This window comes from Acinonyx jubatus, chromosome D3 (assembly GCF_027475565.1).
Source record: "Acinonyx jubatus isolate Ajub_Pintada_27869175 chromosome D3, VMU_Ajub_asm_v1.0, whole genome shotgun sequence".
NCBI lineage: Eukaryota > Metazoa > Chordata > Mammalia > Carnivora > Felidae > Acinonyx > Acinonyx jubatus.
The window spans coordinates 17,414,662-17,434,795 of NC_069392.1; the positions used below are offsets into that span (position 1 = coordinate 17,414,662).

The 20,134-nt window shown below is 48.2% G+C and overlaps 1 protein-coding gene and 1 pseudogene across 3 annotated transcripts in view; one reads left to right on the top strand and one right to left on the bottom strand.

Annotated features, from left to right (window-relative positions):
- Positions 1-1,747: 1,747 nt before the first annotated feature.
- SART3 (spliceosome associated factor 3, U4/U6 recycling protein) overlaps positions 1,748-20,134 on the bottom strand; it is a 36,536-nt gene continuing 18,149 nt past the window's right edge. For all 3 annotated transcript variants that reach the window (XM_027044009.2, XM_027044008.2, XM_053206528.1), the window contains exons 7-19: positions 17,624-17,779; positions 16,776-16,914; positions 16,183-16,290; positions 15,202-15,279; positions 15,021-15,079; positions 13,734-13,843; positions 9,957-10,069; positions 8,946-9,022; positions 8,183-8,351; positions 5,489-5,943; positions 4,564-4,716; positions 3,462-3,652; positions 1,748-2,712 (exon numbers count right to left, since the gene is read on the bottom strand). In XM_027044009.2, coding sequence (XP_026899810.1) covers positions 2,535-2,712; positions 3,462-3,652; positions 4,564-4,716; positions 5,489-5,943; positions 8,183-8,351; positions 8,946-9,022; positions 9,957-10,069; positions 13,734-13,843; positions 15,021-15,079; positions 15,202-15,279; positions 16,183-16,290; positions 16,776-16,914; positions 17,624-17,779 — 1,986 coding nt within the window. In that variant the 3' untranslated portion in view covers positions 1,748-2,534. The remainder of the gene's footprint in view (positions 2,713-3,461; positions 3,653-4,563; positions 4,717-5,488; positions 5,944-8,182; positions 8,352-8,945; positions 9,023-9,956; positions 10,070-13,733; positions 13,844-15,020; positions 15,080-15,201; positions 15,280-16,182; positions 16,291-16,775; positions 16,915-17,623; positions 17,780-20,134) is intronic.
- Positions 2,822-2,935, top strand: LOC113595199 (uncharacterized; annotated as a pseudogene).

Genomic DNA, 20,134 nt, shown 5'->3' on the forward strand with positions numbered 1-20,134 from the left:
CTGCATACCTCTTTGTGCAATTAGCACAGAGTAGCTTTCTGAAGGATTAAGAAAAATGTCTGAAGTGGCCCCGAGTGATATTCAAACCTCTATAAAAAATCTTTTCGTATTTGCACGTTGCCGTAAGATAGCTCTTCAGCCTAACTCTTCTTGATGTTATAGGCACACCAAGGAAGCCTGACGGCAGCGCTCTGTACTATAGAGAAGCGTGCGCTTTAGTTCTGTTGTGAAGGATGTTATTTTAACAGATGACTGACTCTAGTAAAGTATTTTACGACAGAAAGGCCCGAGACTCGGCTGTCTTATCCAAGAGCTGTTCCCGTTTGTTACGAGGATGAAGGAGGAATTCTTGCAGAACGTAAAGTCCTATTTACATTATCATGGCAGAAAACAGATCCCAGACTGTAATTTCAACAGGAAAATGGGACAGAACCCTTTAGGTTAGCCACCTACCTGTGCCGGCAGGGGGAAGTCACCGACCTGTCACTGACACTCCCAACTGCGTGCCATTTCGTGCTCCTGTTTGCCAACAGTTCTTCGTGTCCTGGGGAAAACACATAGACCCACTCACGTGTTCCCGACAGTCCGTTTCTAGAGCCGTCAACACCCTGAGCTCCAGCCTGAAGAGGTTCAACTCTGTGATGGGCCTGTGTTGACAGGCGAGAGCACAAAGTGAGGGCAGAAGGCTGCCCCCATCAAGAAAACAGAACAGTAAGACGGGAAGCCGCGAGAGTAAAGCCACATTAACCTGGATCGGGAAGGGAATACTCGTGGCTCCTCGGCAGCCGTCCCTGAGCATCCCCAGTCCCCTCACCCAGCGAGCAGGCTTCTGCAGGAGGGTGAGTGGCCATATTCCAAAGAGCACAGGAGGAACCAGGGTCACAGCACACGCTCTTCTGGCTGCTTCCAGCAGCCACTACTTGAATTTAATTCAGAAGTAACAACTGACAAAAAATGTTTTGTGCCAAAGAGAAAGACAAGGTAGAGGGGAACCTTCAGATTAAAAGCCTTGGGAGGTTTATCAACCGATCCTAACTTACCGGGGTGGGGGGCGGGGGATACATTTACAGAACAACAGGAAACTGGCCATATGGATAGCTGAGGACACGAAGGCATGACTGCTCATGTTGCTAGGGATGATGACAATACTGTGACCTTTAGGTCTTTATCTCTTTGAGGCAGGTGCTACGCCGTTACTGGGGGAGTCCTGTGATGTCCGTCACAGGCAGGAGGGGGTGGGGGCAGAAATGAAGGCCGATGCGCTAGATGGGAAATGCTGAGGCTCAGTGGCAGGCGCGTAAGGACTTCCTTTTGCTCTCTGTCTGTGCTTTTGAATAATGCTTACAGTTTTCTGTGAAAAATGTAGTAAAGCCTGATGCACAGAAACTTAAAAAACCAGAGAAGTGGGTTGATTTCCATCACACATGAAGCATTTCCTGATTTCTTCCCCCAAAGTGTCTTTACAAAGTCTATTTCCCTATTGGACTGGCAATGCTGCTTTTAAAGCAATAAATATCTGATAGAAGCGGAGAGGTAAAAAAAAAAAAAGCTTAAAAGCTGCAGTGCCAACATGCTGCAAAGTAAAGTTTAAAACTGAAGACCCATCACAACGGAAAGGATTTAAATCAAAGGGACAACAGGATTGGACTTACAAAAGTTCTATTCACACATGTGTTAGGTAACACCAAGTGCACCCATCTCAAAACACATCCGGGTTTGAATGAACATCTGAGTACCATTCGGCAAGAAGTTTTTAAGAGAACTTCAGTTTAATAAACAAAGCTAAGTGGGAAGAATTTAAGTTTGCACTTGACATGGCATTTAAACAAAACCAAAGGGCTGAAACGCGATGTTTAGACAAAGAATACAGTTCACTCAACACTAGGCAAAGAAAATGGTCCACGGCAGGTGGCGCACAGAACTCCCAGACAAAACAAATGTCACAAAGACTCGGCTTTTAGGAAACATAAAACAATGGGTTGATGTGTCATTTACAAATACATAATATAAAAACGCGCACAGCCCCCTTGAACAAAAATCCATCAATTTTTCTTTAGGTGACTTCCCCTATCCCCACCACCCCTTTACTAAAATAGGCCATTCTGGTGAATTACTAGCATCTGCCATTTTGTCTTTTAAAATTAAAAGAGTGACGGGCACGTGTGCTGTGCAAGGTGTAAGAGAAGTGTCTTATAAAAGGGGGCCAGAGCTGGCCGAAAACATTTGGACAGGTGGGTCTCAAAACGGTGTTTGAGTTTCACTTCTGTTTCTCACTCCATAAGACACAAAAATATTTTAGGAAACTACACCCTGGGCCCAACCACGGAGTGATCATTTTCCTCCTATTGCCCTCAATATGAGGGAGCGCTTCAAGCCTCTTCCCTTGGACACCCTCATCCCTTTCTGTCTAACCCAGAGGAAAATGTGCAAGAGGGGTGCTGCCCCGGGCCCCTCCATACCCAGAGTACCGCTGGGTGCCGGGTGGTCTTCCTGGCCAGCATGAAGTAAGGCATTTCCCTTCTCCACAGTCCCATTCACTTTCTCAGAAGCAACTTGGCAAAATCGGCATTGGACATCTTGGGTGCCTCGGTGGCCGCTGAGGTGGTGACCGCTGGCCGCGGGGCGGGGCCGTTCTCAGCCTGAGCGGCCGAGGCGCCCGGGCGCTGCAGGGCACGAGGCAGCAGGGAGAGCTGGGTTCTTCCCTTCCCCCGCCTGGAAGAGCAAACACCGAATGTATCCTTTCCAAGCAACAATTCACGGCCCCTCCTTGATTTGGGAAAAGAAGCCAGGATGGTCTTAAATCACCCAAAGCTAAAAGGTGAAGACTGTACTTTCAAGGGTCATTTCTGTAGTCTGTTACGAGACAAGTTTCTCTCAATGCACAGAGCACAAAGTTAAGAGGTGAAGAGTAAAAACGAGAAAGGTAGGGATGATCCCCGTTCTCCCTGACTTTGAACTGGCGAAAACCGGTTTAACAAACTGCCCCTTCCACAATTTTGGCAAAGACCAACCCTGTGCAATACAGCCACAAGCAGGGCGGATCAAAATGCTGTCATCCTTCGGACCTCACCAACTAACGTCACAATTTTGCCGTCTCATTCCTACCGGCTGAAAACCTCGCTCTTAGAGGATTATAGCTGGGGCTACAGGTCACCCCGGCAAGCTTCTGAATCCACACGTATGGACCCTACTGCCAAAGGAGGCTTTAAAATAACTGCCGCCTAGAAACCGACCGCCCTCAAATAAGTCACGTGTATAAACTGTGAACACCAGGAAGGGCTCCGCTCCCCGGCTCACGCGCCGGGCGGACCTGCTCCGGGCACCCTGCTCTGGTGAGCCACGGTGAGCGTCCCCAGCACGGCAGGCCCTGGCTCTCTGCCCAAGCCCGCGTGACTAGCAAGAAACCAGCTAGCGGCGCCGGCCAGGACGGAGTCTGCACCCGGTGGCACGCAAGCACTTACGCTCCGTAAATCTGCCGCGGCACCAAGGCACCACCTGGCGCTCTCCTTGCTTCTGGCTTCTCTGGAACCTTCCTCTGAGGGGGATTGCTGATGGCCACTTTGATGACATTCTCTTTGACAGTCATGCCATCCATCTTCAGTACGGCCTGTGACGCCTGAGATTCACTTTCATACTCCACGTAAGCCAGGCCCTGAAAGAGGCGGAGCCAGAGCCGTCAGGTCAGGTGCTGCGCAGCCAGACCCGACTTCCTCCCGCAGTTCTGGAAGCCGGTACCGGGGCAGGCACCCCGTCATCGGGTTCCCTCCCCCCACCGCCACCGTCCTTTGTCTACAGATTTATTCGCTGGCCCTGCTCTTCCTCTCTGTTTCTGCCGCCGACTGTAACTTCAAATCATCTTTGTGAGGTTGGTACACCTCATGCTTGCTCCAGCAAAAAAAAAAGAAAAAAAAGAAAGGAAAGAAAAAAAAGATAAGAATAACGAAGGAAAGAAAGAAACGGACAGACGGACCAGTATAAATCCAGCAAAAACAAATGGATGAGGCGGCTGGACACGGGATGAGCCCTCATGTCTGCACCTCGGCCCCTCCTTGCTTCATAGTCTTCAACTCTCCATCACCCTGGACGGCCGGGGGAACGAGAGGTCATCCAAACACGTGCCTGAACAACTACTCAGAATGTCGCACAAAAAGGATCTCGCAAGGTGCCCAGGGGGGCTAAGGGGAGGACGTGATGGGGTCTCGGGGAGGGACGGGAAGTGGTGGCTGGAGGCCTAGCGAAGGGGCCAGCCTGGGCAAGAGGGTGCTCGCTCCGGAAGAGGGCACCTCGCCCACACCTCACAGCCAGGGGTCTGCGCTGAGGCCCCTGCTAATTCAGGGCAGGTTCCCCGCCACGGCCGGTGCCCTATTCTTTTTAGCATAATTAGCTGGAAACGAGCCAATCCGAGTCCAAATGCAAGTAGAACCAAGTGTCCTATCATTCTGTCAACCTGTCGTTTCTCAGCAGACAAAGCAGAAACCCACTCAGAACCTAACAGCCTGAACAGATGGAGAACGAGGCTGGCCCGAGCCTTGGGAGGCTAACGCATCGCGCGCAGACACTGACCTTCGGTTTGCCCGCCCGGTTGGTAACCAGCCTGATGTCCTTCACGGTGCCATGAGCCTTACAGATCTCTTCCAGTTCCTCTTTAGTGCAGGAAAAAGGCAGGCCCGAGACAAACAGCTTGTGTTTCTCCAGGGCAGTGCTGTACCTGAACACCTACAGAAAGAAGGGAGGGAAACGAAGTCAAGCACCCACAGCCCCATCCAGCACACCACACCCTAGTGCATACCAGACTCAGCCCAGAGACGGGAGCCAACCCTGGGCGCCACAGATTGGTTTTTTTGTTTGTTTGTTTGTTTGTTTGTTTTTAATGTTTGTTATTTTTGAGTGAGAGAGCATGAGCAGAGGAGGGGCAGAGAGCGAGGGAGACACAGAATCTGAGGCAGGCTCCAGGCTCCGAGCTGTCAGCACAGAAACTGATGTGGGGCTCGAACCCACGAACAGCCGCATCGTGACCTGAGACAAAGTCTGACGCTTAACCCACTGAGCCCCCCAGGCGCCCCTGGGTGCTGTGAATTGTTAATGGCACCACTCCAAGCAAGTCACTTTAACTTCCTCCTCCAGAACATGGCAAGAATGGAAGCCGCTGTTCTCCTAGTGTGGGCAAGGAGCCGACAAGGCAGTATGTTAAATACCCCACACGGCCCCCTCGCCCCCCCCTTGCCCCCTCTCCACTGCTAAATTCAGCGGCAAGCAGCCATTGTTACGGTTCCTAATGTTCTCATCACGTGTCAACCAGCGCGGGCTCGAAGAAACCGAGCCAGGAGTCAGGCCTCAGCTACCCAGCTCAGAACAGACCCGGTTAACGCGGCAGTTACCAGACTACAGATACCGCACGTGGACGCTAAATGTTAGCGGCTCCAGGAGAAAAGCGTTCGCTCCGCCCGCAGCAACCCAACACGAAAGGCGTCGTGTTGCACAGACGCACCTTGAAATCGGGATTTTTGCTCTTATCCACACAGGGGGAAACAAACATCGGCCTCCCTTCTACGTTCTTCCGGTCTAACTCCAGCGCCTGCAGGGCAGACTTCTCCTCCTTAAACTCCACGTAGCAATAGCCTCGGAAATCGCCCCGGTTGCTGAAGATGGGCCGGATCTCCGCCACCTCCCCACAGGCCTCAAAGAGCGGCCGGAGCTGCACGTCCGGCTCACTCATGCTGTAGGGCAGGTTGCTGACGAAGACGGTGATGCTGTCCTTGCTGCTGTCGTGGGGCACCTTGGGCACGTCCCTCTTCAGGGCGGCCGCCCTCTCCTTCTGCTTTGAGGGGGGGTCCACGTCCACGGGCACACTTTTCCCCAAGAGTCCCGCTTCTGGCTCTCGGTCCTGTGCTTCTCCAGCTGAGGGAGTGCTGTCCTCAACCTTTCTGCGTTTGGAAGGCTGCTCTACAGGTTGAAGGAAGCAAAGCGGCAACGGTTAAGATTTCTTCTCTTCAGCGAGCTGTTCCCCGTAAGTGCTCTTGCGGGAAAGTTCTCCTCCCACCACAAACGGCTGGTCTGTGGCAGCTGCCCAGGACACACTCTCTGGACCTGGGCCATACCACGCCCTCTGTCAAGTCTTGCTTCACCCATTCAACTTGTCCCCCCACTTTCTGGGCCTCAGTTACATTCAGGTAAGTGGACTAAATCAGGTGATCACTTAAGTCCCCATCACCCACTCTTTTTTCTTCCTAATTTTTTTTATTTTTGAGAGAGTGTGTGTGTCAGCGGGGGAGGGGCAGAGAGAGAGAGAGAGAGGGAGACAGAATCCGAAGCAGGCTCCAGGCTCTGAGCTGTCAGCACAGAGCCCGACGCGGGGCTCGAACTCGCACACCACGAGATCATGACCTGAGCTGAAGGCGATGCTTAACTGACTGAGCCACCCAGGCGTCCCCCATCGTCCACTCTTAATTATACAGTTGATCCTTGAACAACACGGTTTTGAACTGTGCAGGTGCACTTGCACGTGGACTTTTCTGATAAATACCATTCAGCATGGAAATGTACTTTCTCTTCTGGTTTTTGCAATTACGTTTTTTCTCTAGCCTCATTATAAGCATACAGTATAGAACATACGTGACGCACAAAATATGTGTTAGTCAACTGCTGACAGCATCCCAGGAAGGCTCCCAGTCAACGGTAGGCTAGCAGTAGTTAAGTTTGGGGGAAATCAAAAGTTACACGTGGATTTTTGACTGTGCCGGAGGTCGGCACCCCTAACCCTCAAGGTTCAAGAGTCACCTGCATCAAAGGGCAGGGGATCCCCAACTTCAGGTGGCAAATGCTCTAGTACCCCTTTTGCTGGGGCAGCAACGGAGGGATGGGGCCAGGAGACTTGAATTTAAACAAGCCCCTTAGGTGACTCTGCAGTACGGGCTCCACATCTACACAGCACTGCAGTCCCTAAACTGTTCACTGGTGTCTCGTGTCCTTCAGCAGAGTTTAACAACATTCCACTCCAACCCATCTGCCCCACTGCCTCCTGAGGAACGGTCCTGGAAGCCAATTGGCACTGGCCCCACTTCCAGACCTTTCCATCAACTCCCCACTGCCCTCCTAATGAAGTCTAACCATTGCACGCTGCATTCAAGAGCGGCCCCGAATGGGCAGGCCGGCCAGCTCCTCCGGCCTCGCCTCCCCCAGCCTCCCGTACGCCAGCACACCGCCCCCAGCACGCATCGGGGCTCAAACCCAGCTACCTGCCATTCAGAGAAAATGCCAGGCTCTTCTGTGCCTCGTGCCTCGCTGTCAGTGGCACTGTTTGGTTTACCTTTCCCTTCCTTTGCACTTGACAGCGACCCCTCCCGCCTCCAGATGCCGAGATGCGTGAAGTCTTTCCTGCAGACAGCTGACCCCCCAGTGGCCCTTTGGCCTCCGCCATTAATCCACACGGTGCTCTCCCACGATCCTGACTACCCACCACTGCAGTCACGTCACATCTGCCTTTCCTGCTAAACCTGGCGCCCTAGGACTGTGAGCTACCCATACATGGTCATTCTGAAGCCCCCAAAAGGTGCATAAGCAAAAGGTCATTCAATTGGATGATGGCTCCGTTACTATTTCCCTCTGGTTGACACCATTGTACTAGGAAAACGTATGGCGTCCCTTAATGTCTAGAGACAATGCTTTTACCTTGACTGACGTTGCTAAAATAAACCTGACCCACACCTGCCCAGCCCTGGAATGGCAGGGGCAAGAGAAACACTGGCTGAAGACTCTACCAAGTCAGAACCATTTGACAGGCCGAACAAGGCAGGTGCCCGCGCAGGCTGGGGCTGCGGTGCGGGATGCTGGAGCCTGAGAGGATGAGGGGCAGGGGCGGCAGGGGCAGCTGGGGTGTGGGAGCCCAAGTGGGTGAGGGGGGTTCCACAAAGCAGGCAGGCGGAGGCGGGGCGATGGCACAGTGGAGGGAGTGGAGGCTGGGAAGACAGGCCGAGGTGGCTGCAGGGCAGGGAATGGCACACGGCCTGGAGCCCGAGCAGGGGAGGTCACGCACGTGGACGGTGGAGAGGGACAGGAAGGGTGATGGGGCACCATGCAAGCAACTTATTCTCATATGGCTTAAGACAAAAGTTCTCTGGACGTTTTTCATAACTTCACTGGAACTTGGAGACGCTCCCAAGTAGCATTTCCAGAAAGCTTTTACCTTCTTCATCATCGCCCCACTCTTTCTCATCATCCTCTTCTGCTTTGCGCTTGTCTGCGCCTCTGGTCTTTTTCTTCTTTTTTAACGCCTTCTTCTCAGCCCGGGCCCTCTTCCGCTGTTCTGCCTTTTCTTCTTCTTGCTGGGCAAGCGCCGCTTCCTTCTCCGCAACCTGGGAAGTTGGGAACACGGACGCATCACTAAAATGCAGCGACTGCGGGAACTCTACGGACCCGTGGGGAGTGGCGAGGGAAGGGGACTTGGGAGTGGAAATTCACTACCCCAGGGAGAGGAGAGGTCGCGAGGAGGAGGAGGAGGGTGTCCTCACAACTTTCCTGGCCAGGGCTTATCCAGGATTCTTAGGGTTCTGTGTCTCAAGTCTACAGGATGCTCTGCAGTGTCCCCAAGAATTACTCACCAAAAGAAAGAAACACATCGTAAAACCGGGGCTCTCATTAACTGGGACGGGTTCAAGTTCCAATCACCGGGCTATGTGGGGCTCCATTCTATCTCTTTCAACTATAGCCCAATAACTTTTAGGTCCCAAATCCTCCCCACTACATACTTATTGCTGGGGCTCAAATTTTGAGCCAATCCAAGAAAATGATACAAGATAGGCTTCAATGCGGATTCAAGTGTTTCACTAATTAATATTCTCTGAGCAAACTATACTTAAGACCTCAAAGGTTTTGACAAGAAATATTCATACGAAACACAGTCAAAACAGCTAGCAGAGGTTCTGAAGACTTTAAATAAGCATCATCACCTTAATTCTCTGCTCATTAACACGAGCTAATCGAGTTTCGGTTTTCTGAACAGCTATATCCCAATCTTCTAGAGTACCTTGACAGAAAGAGAAGCAAACTTTAACTTTTTTGCATTTGCAAGGATGCAACAGTATAAAATTTTCTTAATTTCCCCACACCTCTACCGGAGGTCTCTCCCATCAGACAATAAAAACCGGAGAGTCGGCTCCCCATTTTAGGACTTCCTTATGGCAGGCTTGAGCTTTTCAGAATGTGAACAGTCCTCCCAGATATGTCTAAAACATCCCTTTTCTTTTAGAAGAGACTTGAAAACCAGAATACGATCTATTATGGGCTTTCCACGGCAAAGATTAAGAAGACATTCTAATGTAACGGGTACAAGGCATTTACACGAAGATGAAGGATTTTAAGAGCTGCTCAAATGATAAATGTTTTTTATTTGCTTTTGTTGCTTCCGTGTTTTGTTTCCAGTTCCGAGGGGATCGTACCCCAAATCTAGATCAACACCCATAGGTAAATGCAATTTCCTACTGAGAACTTAATACCGAGGCTCTCAGCTAGGACAAGGGACGCACACCCCACCGGAGGCCATGTTCAGCCCTTTGCCCCTCAACAGGCCTTTCGTGTGCGTGACATTGTGCTAGAGCAGGGACTCTGAACTGCGAGCTGGCTCCCCAGGGAACAAGACTGGAGATGTCTCTGTCATGACCGGGGGTGAGAGAGGAGTGCTGCCGGTACCTAGTGAGCAGACAGGGCTGCTTTGCCCACCGCAAAGAATGAAGAGAACCCTGTGCCAGCGCGCATCACAGAGAGCCCTCCTTGTACCCAGAGACTCTCAGAAGAGGGGCGAGAGGATGTGGACTCATTGGCGAGTGCCATCAATGCTCTAATCACTGAGTGCCATCTGAGCGGCTGTACTCGTACACAGTCTGTCCTTAGACTATAGTCTTGAGACCAACTGGCAAATGGGACAGACTCCAAGCCAGAAGCCGAGAGCGGAGGGTCCCCACCTTCTGTCCTCTCCATGGTGAGCAACACTTCACAGACGTGCTCGGGGTAGTCACTGGTGCACTGGACGGCCCGGTGCAGAGCCTTCCTACAGTGCTGGGTGTCACCGTGTGCCCTAGGACAGAAAACAAACCATGGCTGCCACCAGGACACAAAGCAGCAGGCACAGAGAAGGAGAGGCCGTGTTCTCACAGGCAGCGTCACAAGATCAGAAGCTCTGCGACAACTCTAGCTTCTGAGGAGGCTCTAGCTTCCAGAACTGCCCACAGCTCTTTGCACCACTGCTACTTGTAATACTTTCTCCTTTCTCCTCCAGTCAAAAGCTAAGGCTTTCTTCTAAGCCACTCTTGCCTTTAGCAACCAGATGCTACTGGAAAATGCACCTGGGGCAGTAGTCTGCGACCAGGTGACCTGCCTTTACAGCACTGGCATATGCAACACAGGTGGGAGATCTAAGAATGCCATATAACTTGGTCAAGTCCTTAGAGAAACTCTAGAATGCTGTCCTACCCAAGGGAAGAATCACTAATCCAGCAGACTGCCGGATTTCATGCCCAGAGTCCCATCTTTTGGTAACTGCTGTTACTAAGAGAATATCGTTTATTGTGATGAGCAGTGGAAAGACTGCTCATCGCAATAAACGATATTCTCTTAGTAACAGCAGCTATGAAACACTACGTTCCCATTTCCATTTTTTAAAAACTTACAAACACATGTAAATATTATAAATACATATTAGGACACTAAAAAATAAAGAAGTAGAGCGGTGGTTCCCCGAGTATGATCCACGTCACCCCAGAGGGTCTCCAAGACCCTTTCAGGGAGGGGATCTGAAAAGGCAAAACTACTTTTGTTGTTACTGAACACAAGCTGACTTTTTCACTGTGCTGACATTTGCACTGATGGTGCAAAAGCTACGGTGGCCCTTGGCACAAATCAAGGCAGCACAGTTTTCACATCCTGTGGGACAAAAGGAGATGTGCACACATAAAGTGCCTTTTCTGCACACCCGAGTATGACGGTTGTCCCAAAGAAGAGATCCTTTTGTTCAGGGGGCAAGCTGAACTAGTCTGTTTTCTCATGAAACAACATTTTTACTTGAGAAAAGAGCTGAGCGACAAAACCTATGGTTATGTAGACCTGAGAATCCGGCAGACATTTCTGAAAATTAATGAAGTGGGTTCGTCACTTCAAGGAAAACCACGAACTGTGTCTGTTGCCATGTTAACAGCGCAACTTTTGAGTGAAAATCCCGATTTAGGAAAATCTGTATCTGCCACTTTGAGGCTGACAGGTTCCACCTTAACAGACTTTTCTAAGATCACCGTGGACATGAACAAAACGATACCTTTTAAAATACCGTATTATAAAATGTGTCGATACTGTGTAGAGCTGCATGACTCAGTAATTGAGTATTTTCCACATGAACAATGCAGGTCACAGAACCATGCATATTTGGTAAAAGGTCCATTCAAAGTACAAAACAGACCAATAGATATTAGCAGAAGAGTCTCAGAAATTCAATGATACGGTTTCAGGTGCCACATCGCAACTATTAAGAAACTACTTGCTGGGGCGCCTGGGTGGCTCGGTCGGCTAACCGTCTGACTTCGGCTCAGGTCATGATCTCAAAACTCATGAGTTTGAGCCCCACATCAGGCTCTCTGCTGTTAGTGTGGAGCCCGCTTCAGTTCCTGTCTCCCTCTCTCTCTGCCCCTTCCCCAGCTCATGCTTTTTCTCTGTCTCAAAAATAAATAAAAACATCTAAATAAACTTTTTAAAGAAAATACTACTTGCCAAATCTTGCTCTAGTATGAAAGAATATCCATACTTATCTGAAAAGCTTATTAAAATACCCCTTCTCTCTTCTAGCCTCCTATCTGCGTGAAACCAAATTTTCTTCATATTCTTCAATGCAAATTCACAATACAGCAAACGCAAATCCAGCAATCTTCTAACCCAAACCAATGATACTCGCAAAAATACAAAACCATGCCACTTTTCTAAGTTATTTCGGGGTTTGGAAAATAATCATTTTTCATAAATAATATATCCTTTATGTTAAACATAATGAATTTATTATTGTGACAATAAAATTATGTTTCAATCTTTCACTTTCTAATACAGTGATATTGATACTTAGGAAGATGTATCAATGTTTCTAATGTGGTCCATTAAATACACAGAACTCACATAAACAAAAGCTGTTCAGGGTTCTCAAACTTTAAGAGTGTAAGGGATCCTGACCAAAAAATCTGAGAACTGCTGGTCTAGAGGAATATTCAACAAGCTTTTTTTTTTTTTTTTTAAATGGTTAGTTATTTTTAGATAGCACATGTGTGCATAGGGGAGAGCGGGGGGGGGGGGGGGGGGGAGGGGGAGAGGGGGAGAGGGGGAGAGAGGGAGAGAGGGAGAGAGGGAGAGAGGGAGAGAGAGACAGAATATCCCAAGCAGGCTCCATGCGGTCAGTGCAGAGCCTGATACGGGGCCCAATCCCACGAACCGTGAGGACTTGAACTAAAATCAAGAGTCAGATGCTTAACCCACTGAGCCACCCAGGCACTGCTCATAAGCTTTAATAGTAGTCATATCTCTGGGGATGAGATGGGAAGAAACTTTCACTTTCTACCACACAGTTTTGTAAGTGTCTATTTTAATTTGAGTACATGTTGTTTTTTAAATTGGGGTAAAATCCAAAATACTCAAAAAAAAACATATAGACAAATGTATGTATTGACACACAATGTTCAAGACACAATGAAATAGAAAAAAGCTGGTCATATTTTTTACATCTTCCCCCCGTGATAAATATCATTGGTCACATCTTGTTTATTTAAAATAGCTTCAGAGATTTATAATGTACGCTATCATTCCATTTTCTTTAAAACAACAACAAAAAAATTACAGAGCACCTGGGTGGCTCAGTCACTTAAGCATTCAACCCTTGATTTAGGCTCAGGCCATGATCTCACAGTTATGGGATCGAGCCCCACATGGGGCTCTGCACTGGGCGTGGAACCTGTTTAAGATTCTCCCTCTCCCTGTGCCCCTCCCTAATTCGTGCATGCGCTTCCTCAAAAAAATAAAATAAAAATAATTTTTTTAATGTTTATTTATTTTTGAGAGAGAGAGAGAGAGAGAGAAAGAGACAGACTGTGAGCAGGGGAGGGGCCGAGAGAGAGGGAGACACAGAATCCGAAGCAGGCGCCAGGCTCTGAGCCGTCAGCACACGGAGCTCAAACCCACAAACCGTGAGATCATGACCTAAGCCAAAGTCTGGCGCTTAACCGACTGAGCCACCCAGGTGCCCCTAAAATAAAAATAATTTTTAAAAAATTTAAATCTAAAAAAATCTCAAGGAACATACCCAAACTATTAGCTAACAGGGGTTATGTACTCTGGGTCTGTTGCTACAGAAAATTTGGGGTTTTTTTTCTCGTTTTTTAGTATTTTCTACTCTTACATCCAAAGCAAATATAAAAAATAGTTCCTCCCAAAAGTCACATAAACCATTCATCTCCAAAAATCAAAACAAACCAAAATAACAAACAGAAAGAAACACACGGCTGTAAGACAAGCCCAAGCATAAAACAGTAGGTTCGGTTCCCTAGCCTCACCCATTATACACACAGCCACCAACAAAAGAGGGGCTAATCAGCGGGGGTGGCGGGGGGGGCCGGCCTGCAGTAAGGAGCAGGCCCAAGCTGGCAGGAGTCAGCCGGGAGGGAAGACGGGTTACCCCTGACAAGCACCACCAAAAGCACCCCCAGATCAGTTACCTTTCCAGGTTGTAATATTCAAGCCACATGTTGGCATACTTGGCGTTCCCTTTGGTCATGATGCTGTCCCAGAGTTCCCGAGCTTTCTGCATGTTATTGCACAGTCGAGCCTGAAACGCATTAATGGGCTCCATTAGGAAAGATTCAAACCTTACCGACGTTGGCACCCATAACAAAACACACCTCAAACAGACATGCTTTAAAAACCCCTCACTAACTGTGCACGTGACGTAACTCCCTGGACATTCCCAGCCACCTTCCACGGCAACGGGCTCGGCTCAACCACTCCAGCCTCTCCAAGGGGACAAGCCTCTAGCTGCCTGCCTAACCTATTTGAGAGCAAAGAGCAGGAGCCCACAGGTACTTACGACAGAACTAGCTGGACAATTGTGTTTTATTTTTATCAAGCTGAACTACAAGTGTTTAATCTGAGGCAATGCGGAGAAAGAAAGACTGCTCTAGGAGGAGGCCCCCTGCTGTGTCACTTGGGCAAGTGAACCGTTCTGTGAACGTGACAGACATCCGTTTCTTTGACCTGACCCCTCTCAGAAAATAAGATGTGCTTCGAATTTCACAATTCTGTTAGTGCCTGGGGGGCTCAGTCGGTTAAGTGTCCGACTGCGGCTCAGGTGATGATCTTTGCGGTTCGTGGGTTCGAGCCCCGCATCGGGCTCTGTGCTGACAGCTTGGAGCCTGGAGCCCGCTTCAGACTCTGTGTCTCCCTCTCTCTTTCTGCCCCTCCCCCGCTCTCTCCCTCTCTTTCTCTCTCTCTCTCAAAAATAAACATAAATATATATTAAAAAAAAAAAAAAGAATTTCACAGTTCTGTGAGCTGATCAAGGGCGGGTTCCATATCTTCTTGATTCGGGGTCCTTGGCCCAACAATAACACTCAATTCACTGTGTCCCCTAATTATCCGTCAAACTCCTGTCTCCTACACGAGATGAAAGCCTTAGGAGCACGAGGCAGGTCTATCTCCCCAGCACACAGTGAAACACCTGGCGAACAGTCCACACCCGGTACAGCCTGACGAACAAGGCACTGAGGGACGGAGGCAAGAGGTGCAGAGTGATGGGCGTTCCAATGTCCGCCGCATAGCTTCTTAACTGCGTGCCAGTGTTTTCTCTGAGGTATGAGTGAACGTGCACCGAGCTAGATATGTAACAGAGATCCTTACACACCCTGGACCATCACCTAAGATTCGGACTCAACTTTAGCCACATTAACGACACACGCGTCCTTCAAAGCGGGCTGGAACCGACAGGCTCCAGTGTCGGAAACATTTACCTCAATCCTAGCCCAGTTCTGCATGATCATGCAGCTTGGATCTCCGCTCTCATTGAAACCTGTAAGAACAGAGTTAGTCAAAATCAGAAATCAATTTAGAGACCCAGAGCCTCTGACTGAGAAGGCGCATCCACCAAGAACAGGAGACGAGCGGAAAAGGGCAGGTCGAAGCCACACTTACGCTCCTCCACCTCCTGCTTCAGATACTCCAAGGCGCGAGTGAACGCAGACCTCAGCTCTTCCAGCTCTTTACTGGAGTCTGTCAGAAATTGCAAAAGAGGTTTGGCTTCGTGAAACCACGTAGCATGTCTTTTTTATTTTTTAAATCCCACAGTGCAACTCCTGGGAGCCTGTTGTGCATCTGGGCATCAGCTCCTGCCCTCATCACATAGCTGGGGAGAAAGGCTACAACAGCACCCATCACAGACAGCACCACAAAGGTGAGCACAGGGTGCCGTGTGTGGGACCACAGCAGAGGGGGTCTGGCCCAGCTGGGAGAATGGCTGAAGGCCACCTGCATGAGGGCAAGTCAGGGGTTTCTGATGCTTTTTTTTTTTTTTTTTTTTTTTTTTGACGAGAAAAGGGAAGAAGGCAGGGGATCCTACAGAGATTCAAAGATTTAAAAGACATACAGGAGTCCTACCTAAAGAACTATTTAGGATCTATAGAAGGGAGAGAGGAGAGAAATGAGACTAAAGAGGCTGGCAAGAGCCAGAATAAAAGAGAAGGACCTTAGCTCTCTTCCTTTACAATTCATAGCAGGACTTGTTAGAAGATTTAAATAGCAGGGGCGCCTGGGTGGCGCAGTCGGTTAAGCGTCCGACTTCAGCCAGGTCACGATCTCGCGGTCCGTGAGTTCGAGCCCTGCGTCAGGCTCTGGGCTGATGGCTCAGAGCCTGGAGCCTGTTTCCGATTCTGTGTCTCCCTCTCTCTCTGCCCCTCCCCCGTTCATGCTCTGTCTCTCTCTGTCCCAAAAATAAATAAACGTTGGAAAAAAAAAAAAGAAGATTTAAATAGCCAAAATTTCTGGGGGCAAACAGTTACCAGTGGCTGGTCTACATCATCTGCCTAATCATGATGTATCTGGGCAACCTGGGACATCTCAGCAGAAGGTATGTTGAGAAAAAAGTCAGAACCGAATCTGACACACGAATTTAAATACCTTGTTTGAAATCAACCCTTCTCCTCAGGTAATCAAGGTACGCCTGCCAAATTTCCACATAATCAGTGGCCTGAATGAAGCCGGCACTCAAAGCTTTCTCGAAGGTCGCTGGAATTGAAGAAAAAGCCAGGATTTGTTACCAATTCAAAAAGAAGCTAATATAAGTTCTCAAGGTTGTTACAAAAACCCCTACTGACTATCAGATACTGTATGACTTAAAACAATAATGACAGGATACAACAAAGTGAAGTGAGCTAGAAAGACATGTTCAAAAGAAAAGCTACTACAGGATTTGGACCGTGTTCTAAAAGGGGTAAATTGCACACGATGTCCCACACTAAGAGAATTCCAGGCCAAGTCAGATTGGAGAGAAGACCCAACTTCTTGGAAAATCACAAAGAATGTCAGCATTCTTTGGCTCTGAGAAGACAAAAGCACAACCAAGTTATCTCCCACTTAGGACCTTTTTTGTCACTAACACCCAATATTCCAAACTCAACACCCAGGGAAAGGCTGACCTAATGACTCTGTGACAGCTATCTTTCTGGCTTGGAACAGAAAGTTTAAGAGTCTTCCCACAAAAACATTCGCACCGGAAATCACTTGATGGTCAACTCCGTGTCTTTCCATGGCCAAGAGGTAACGGCTCCACAGGGCAACTGTCCAGGGGCAGTTTCTAACGGCACGATTATGTACAGATAAAACCAAATCCTTTACTTTCAGCTGCCGATCCTACGATGAAGAAGTTCATGGTGAGGAGATATAAAATGCTACTGTTACAGGCTTCACCATCCACAAGACCTTTCCAGCACGACCAGCTGACAAAAGAAATTTCCTTAGAAATTCTCGTGACTGGTCTCTTCGACAAAAAAATCGCAAAGGGGAATTGAGGAGAGGGGAGACCAGAGATGAAAACAGCTTTAAGGGATATCAGCCTAGCCGCGTGGATGGACCCAGTTTGCACCCTGACTCAAATCTTTTATATGCACATACTGACGTACTCGCCAGTGAAATGTGACTTCTGGATCTGCTTCACATGGAAGGGGGAAGAAGGTAAGCACACAGATGGAACTAGACTAGTGCCGTGAGTTAACCGTTGAAGCTGGGTGACGGCACGCCAGGTTCCGCCTTTCCTCATCTATGTGCCAGGTGTACATCTTCTCCAGAATACAAAGTAAAAAGAAAAACATTGGTGTCGCAAAGCCCTCAACAGGAAAACCGTGCCCATTTTTCCCACAGTTAGCGTGATCAGTCTGATAGGACTTGAAACAGCAGAACCTCACGGGTTGGCCAACAGGGCGAAAGGAAGAGGAGGGAAAGGGGAGAGCGCAGAGAGGAGCAGCACACGGCTGACTCCCGGCGCCCTGGCTGAGTTCCTTCGCATAGACTCTCAATCGGTAAAAAGGAAACGAAGTTATTAGAACAAATTAGGTCGTCTTACTAGGTACTGACTGTAGCGGATCCACAAATCTGGGACGAGGCAGTTCTCGACCAGGGCGCGCTCGAAGATCAACTGGACGCGAGCAGGGTCGCCGATTTTCATCTCAAAATCGATGTACGCCTGATATTCAGCCAGTCTGGGTGCCTCTGCTTGCAACTAGGGAAGGCGGGGGAAGCACAATGAGGTCGAAATGAGCTACTCGACACCGGGAGGAAGCACAACACATCTTCATATTAAATCCTGGCAAGACTGGCTACGTCAATCAGAATCACCAATCCCCAACCCGGGTACCTCCGCAATCTGACCGGCAGAGTGAGGGTCCGGGGTGCCTCTCCATGGCAACAGTTACAAAGACTCCATCAACCCTTTCCCGGACCCATCCCTAGGCCACAGGATTTCTGATGAGAGCATCCACCAGAAACCAAATAAGGAGAAACACCTTTGCCAATGACCACGGCTAGCCATCGCTCCAAAACGAAGTCCCTTCCTTGGCCTACTGAGCGAGTGAGGGCAACCACACTGGAGCACTTCGGTGCCGTGTGGTACTTCAGGTTTCTCATCCCACATATCAGCTCCCGCCGGGACGCAGGCACAGGCAGAAAAGGGAAGACACGAGGCCGAATGCTGACTGCTCCAAAGACCAACAGTCCAAATTCTTTTCAGACAAAAACCTTATTCAACTTTGCTTTTCAGCCACCCTCTGCTGAAGATCCTAACATCAAACTGGATGAGGATTTCACTAATGACGCTTTGAGAAATACAACCACCTCCGATCATTTACACGTGAAAAAGGGAGACAGAGCACACGCGGGCCAGTAGGAGAGCACGCACGCTCTGAACATAGAAAGATGATGTTGTAGAGGGCCTCGGTTTCTAGTTGTAATGACAAACTAGTTGCCCAGGCAGACTGCCACTGAAAACAACTTAAAATTGCTGGATTAAATATGAAAAACGTCTTGAAAAACATCAGCAAACCAGCAAAGAAACAAGAAATACTAAGAACGAAATCTAAGTGAAGGTTAAGCCTTTGCTGGTGTAAGATCTATAAAGGATGTGATCTTCACAATGAGGTGTCCTTATTACCCCCTCTTACATTCGAGGCGACCGATACACAAGGCGGCTAAGAACGAAGTCTGAGAGCTGGTAACTGGCAGAGCTAACATTCAAACTCAAGGTAGCCTGGCTCTCAAAGTCTCTGTCCTTACTATGCCACAAGATACCAAAAACAGAGCCAAGAAGCCCAACTAACCCCCAAAAGGATAAATACAAAGATATCCACCCCTGGACCTCCTGTAATGAAATTACAGGACATCAAACAAAACCAAAGAGATCTTAAAATGGGCCGGAGAAAAAACAAGGATTGGCATCAAAGAAGCTGACTTCTTAACAGCCAACGACAGAAGCAAGACAGGAGACGTAACTGTCAGTCGAGAATTCTACATCCTGCGAAATGAACTTTCAAGGAGACCAAAGTGAAAGACCTTTTCAAATTAAAACTGAGACCATCTGTCACCAGCAAATATCCAGTGCAGGAGACTCTCAAAGGGTGTATCTGAAGCAAAAAAAAAAAAAAAAAAAAGATTCCAGATAAAAGGTCTAGGATGCAAGACGGGAAAAAGAGCAAAGAAAAATGGGAAATGCACATAAGTGAATGCAGACAGGGTGGGGCTGTATAATGCAAGATTAACAAGGATGCCTCTCAGGTTAAACAAAAAGACAAGAAATACAAGAAAACAAGAATGTAAGTCTGAGACATGGTAAATGAAGCTGAAAGTATTCTAAGGCCAAGAAAGGTTGAAAAACACCACTTACAGACAATCTTATGGTCAACAAAACAAAAAGCAAATACTATGGTCAACACAGAAAATCCAAAAGAATCAATAAATCATTGGTAAGAATTTATAAAGAAAACAGACAAAAATTAATATAGAAGACAAAAATAAATTTAAACAATTTTACAGAAAGACACAGCCTAAATAGCAAAGACCTATAAACCACGTTCATAGATTGGAAGACTCAAAATTTTAAAGATGTATATTCTTCCCCAAATTGATCTACAGAGAAAATGTAATTCCAACAAAAAAAAATTCAACAGCTTTTTAAATAAAATTTGAAAAGCTGATTCTATTCAACAGAAGCAGTAAGAACTAAAACAGGGGTGCCTGCGTGGCTCTATCAGTTAAGCGTCCAACTCTTGATTTTGGCTCAGGTCATGATCTCACAGTTTGTGGGTTTGAGCGCCGCATCGGGTTTTGCGCTGGCAGCGTGGAGCCTGCTTGGGATTCTCTCTCTCTCCCTCTCTCTTTGCCCCTCCCCTGCTTGCACGCTCTCTCTCTCTCTCAAAATAAACAAATAAACTTAATAAATAAATAACATTTATTTAAAAAAAAAAGGGACTAAAGAAAGACAAAACACTCTTGAAGAGGAACAACATGGGTGGGATTCATGTCACCTACGAGCAAAATTTATAAAACTATCAGTATTATGATAGTATAAAATAAACCAGTGGGG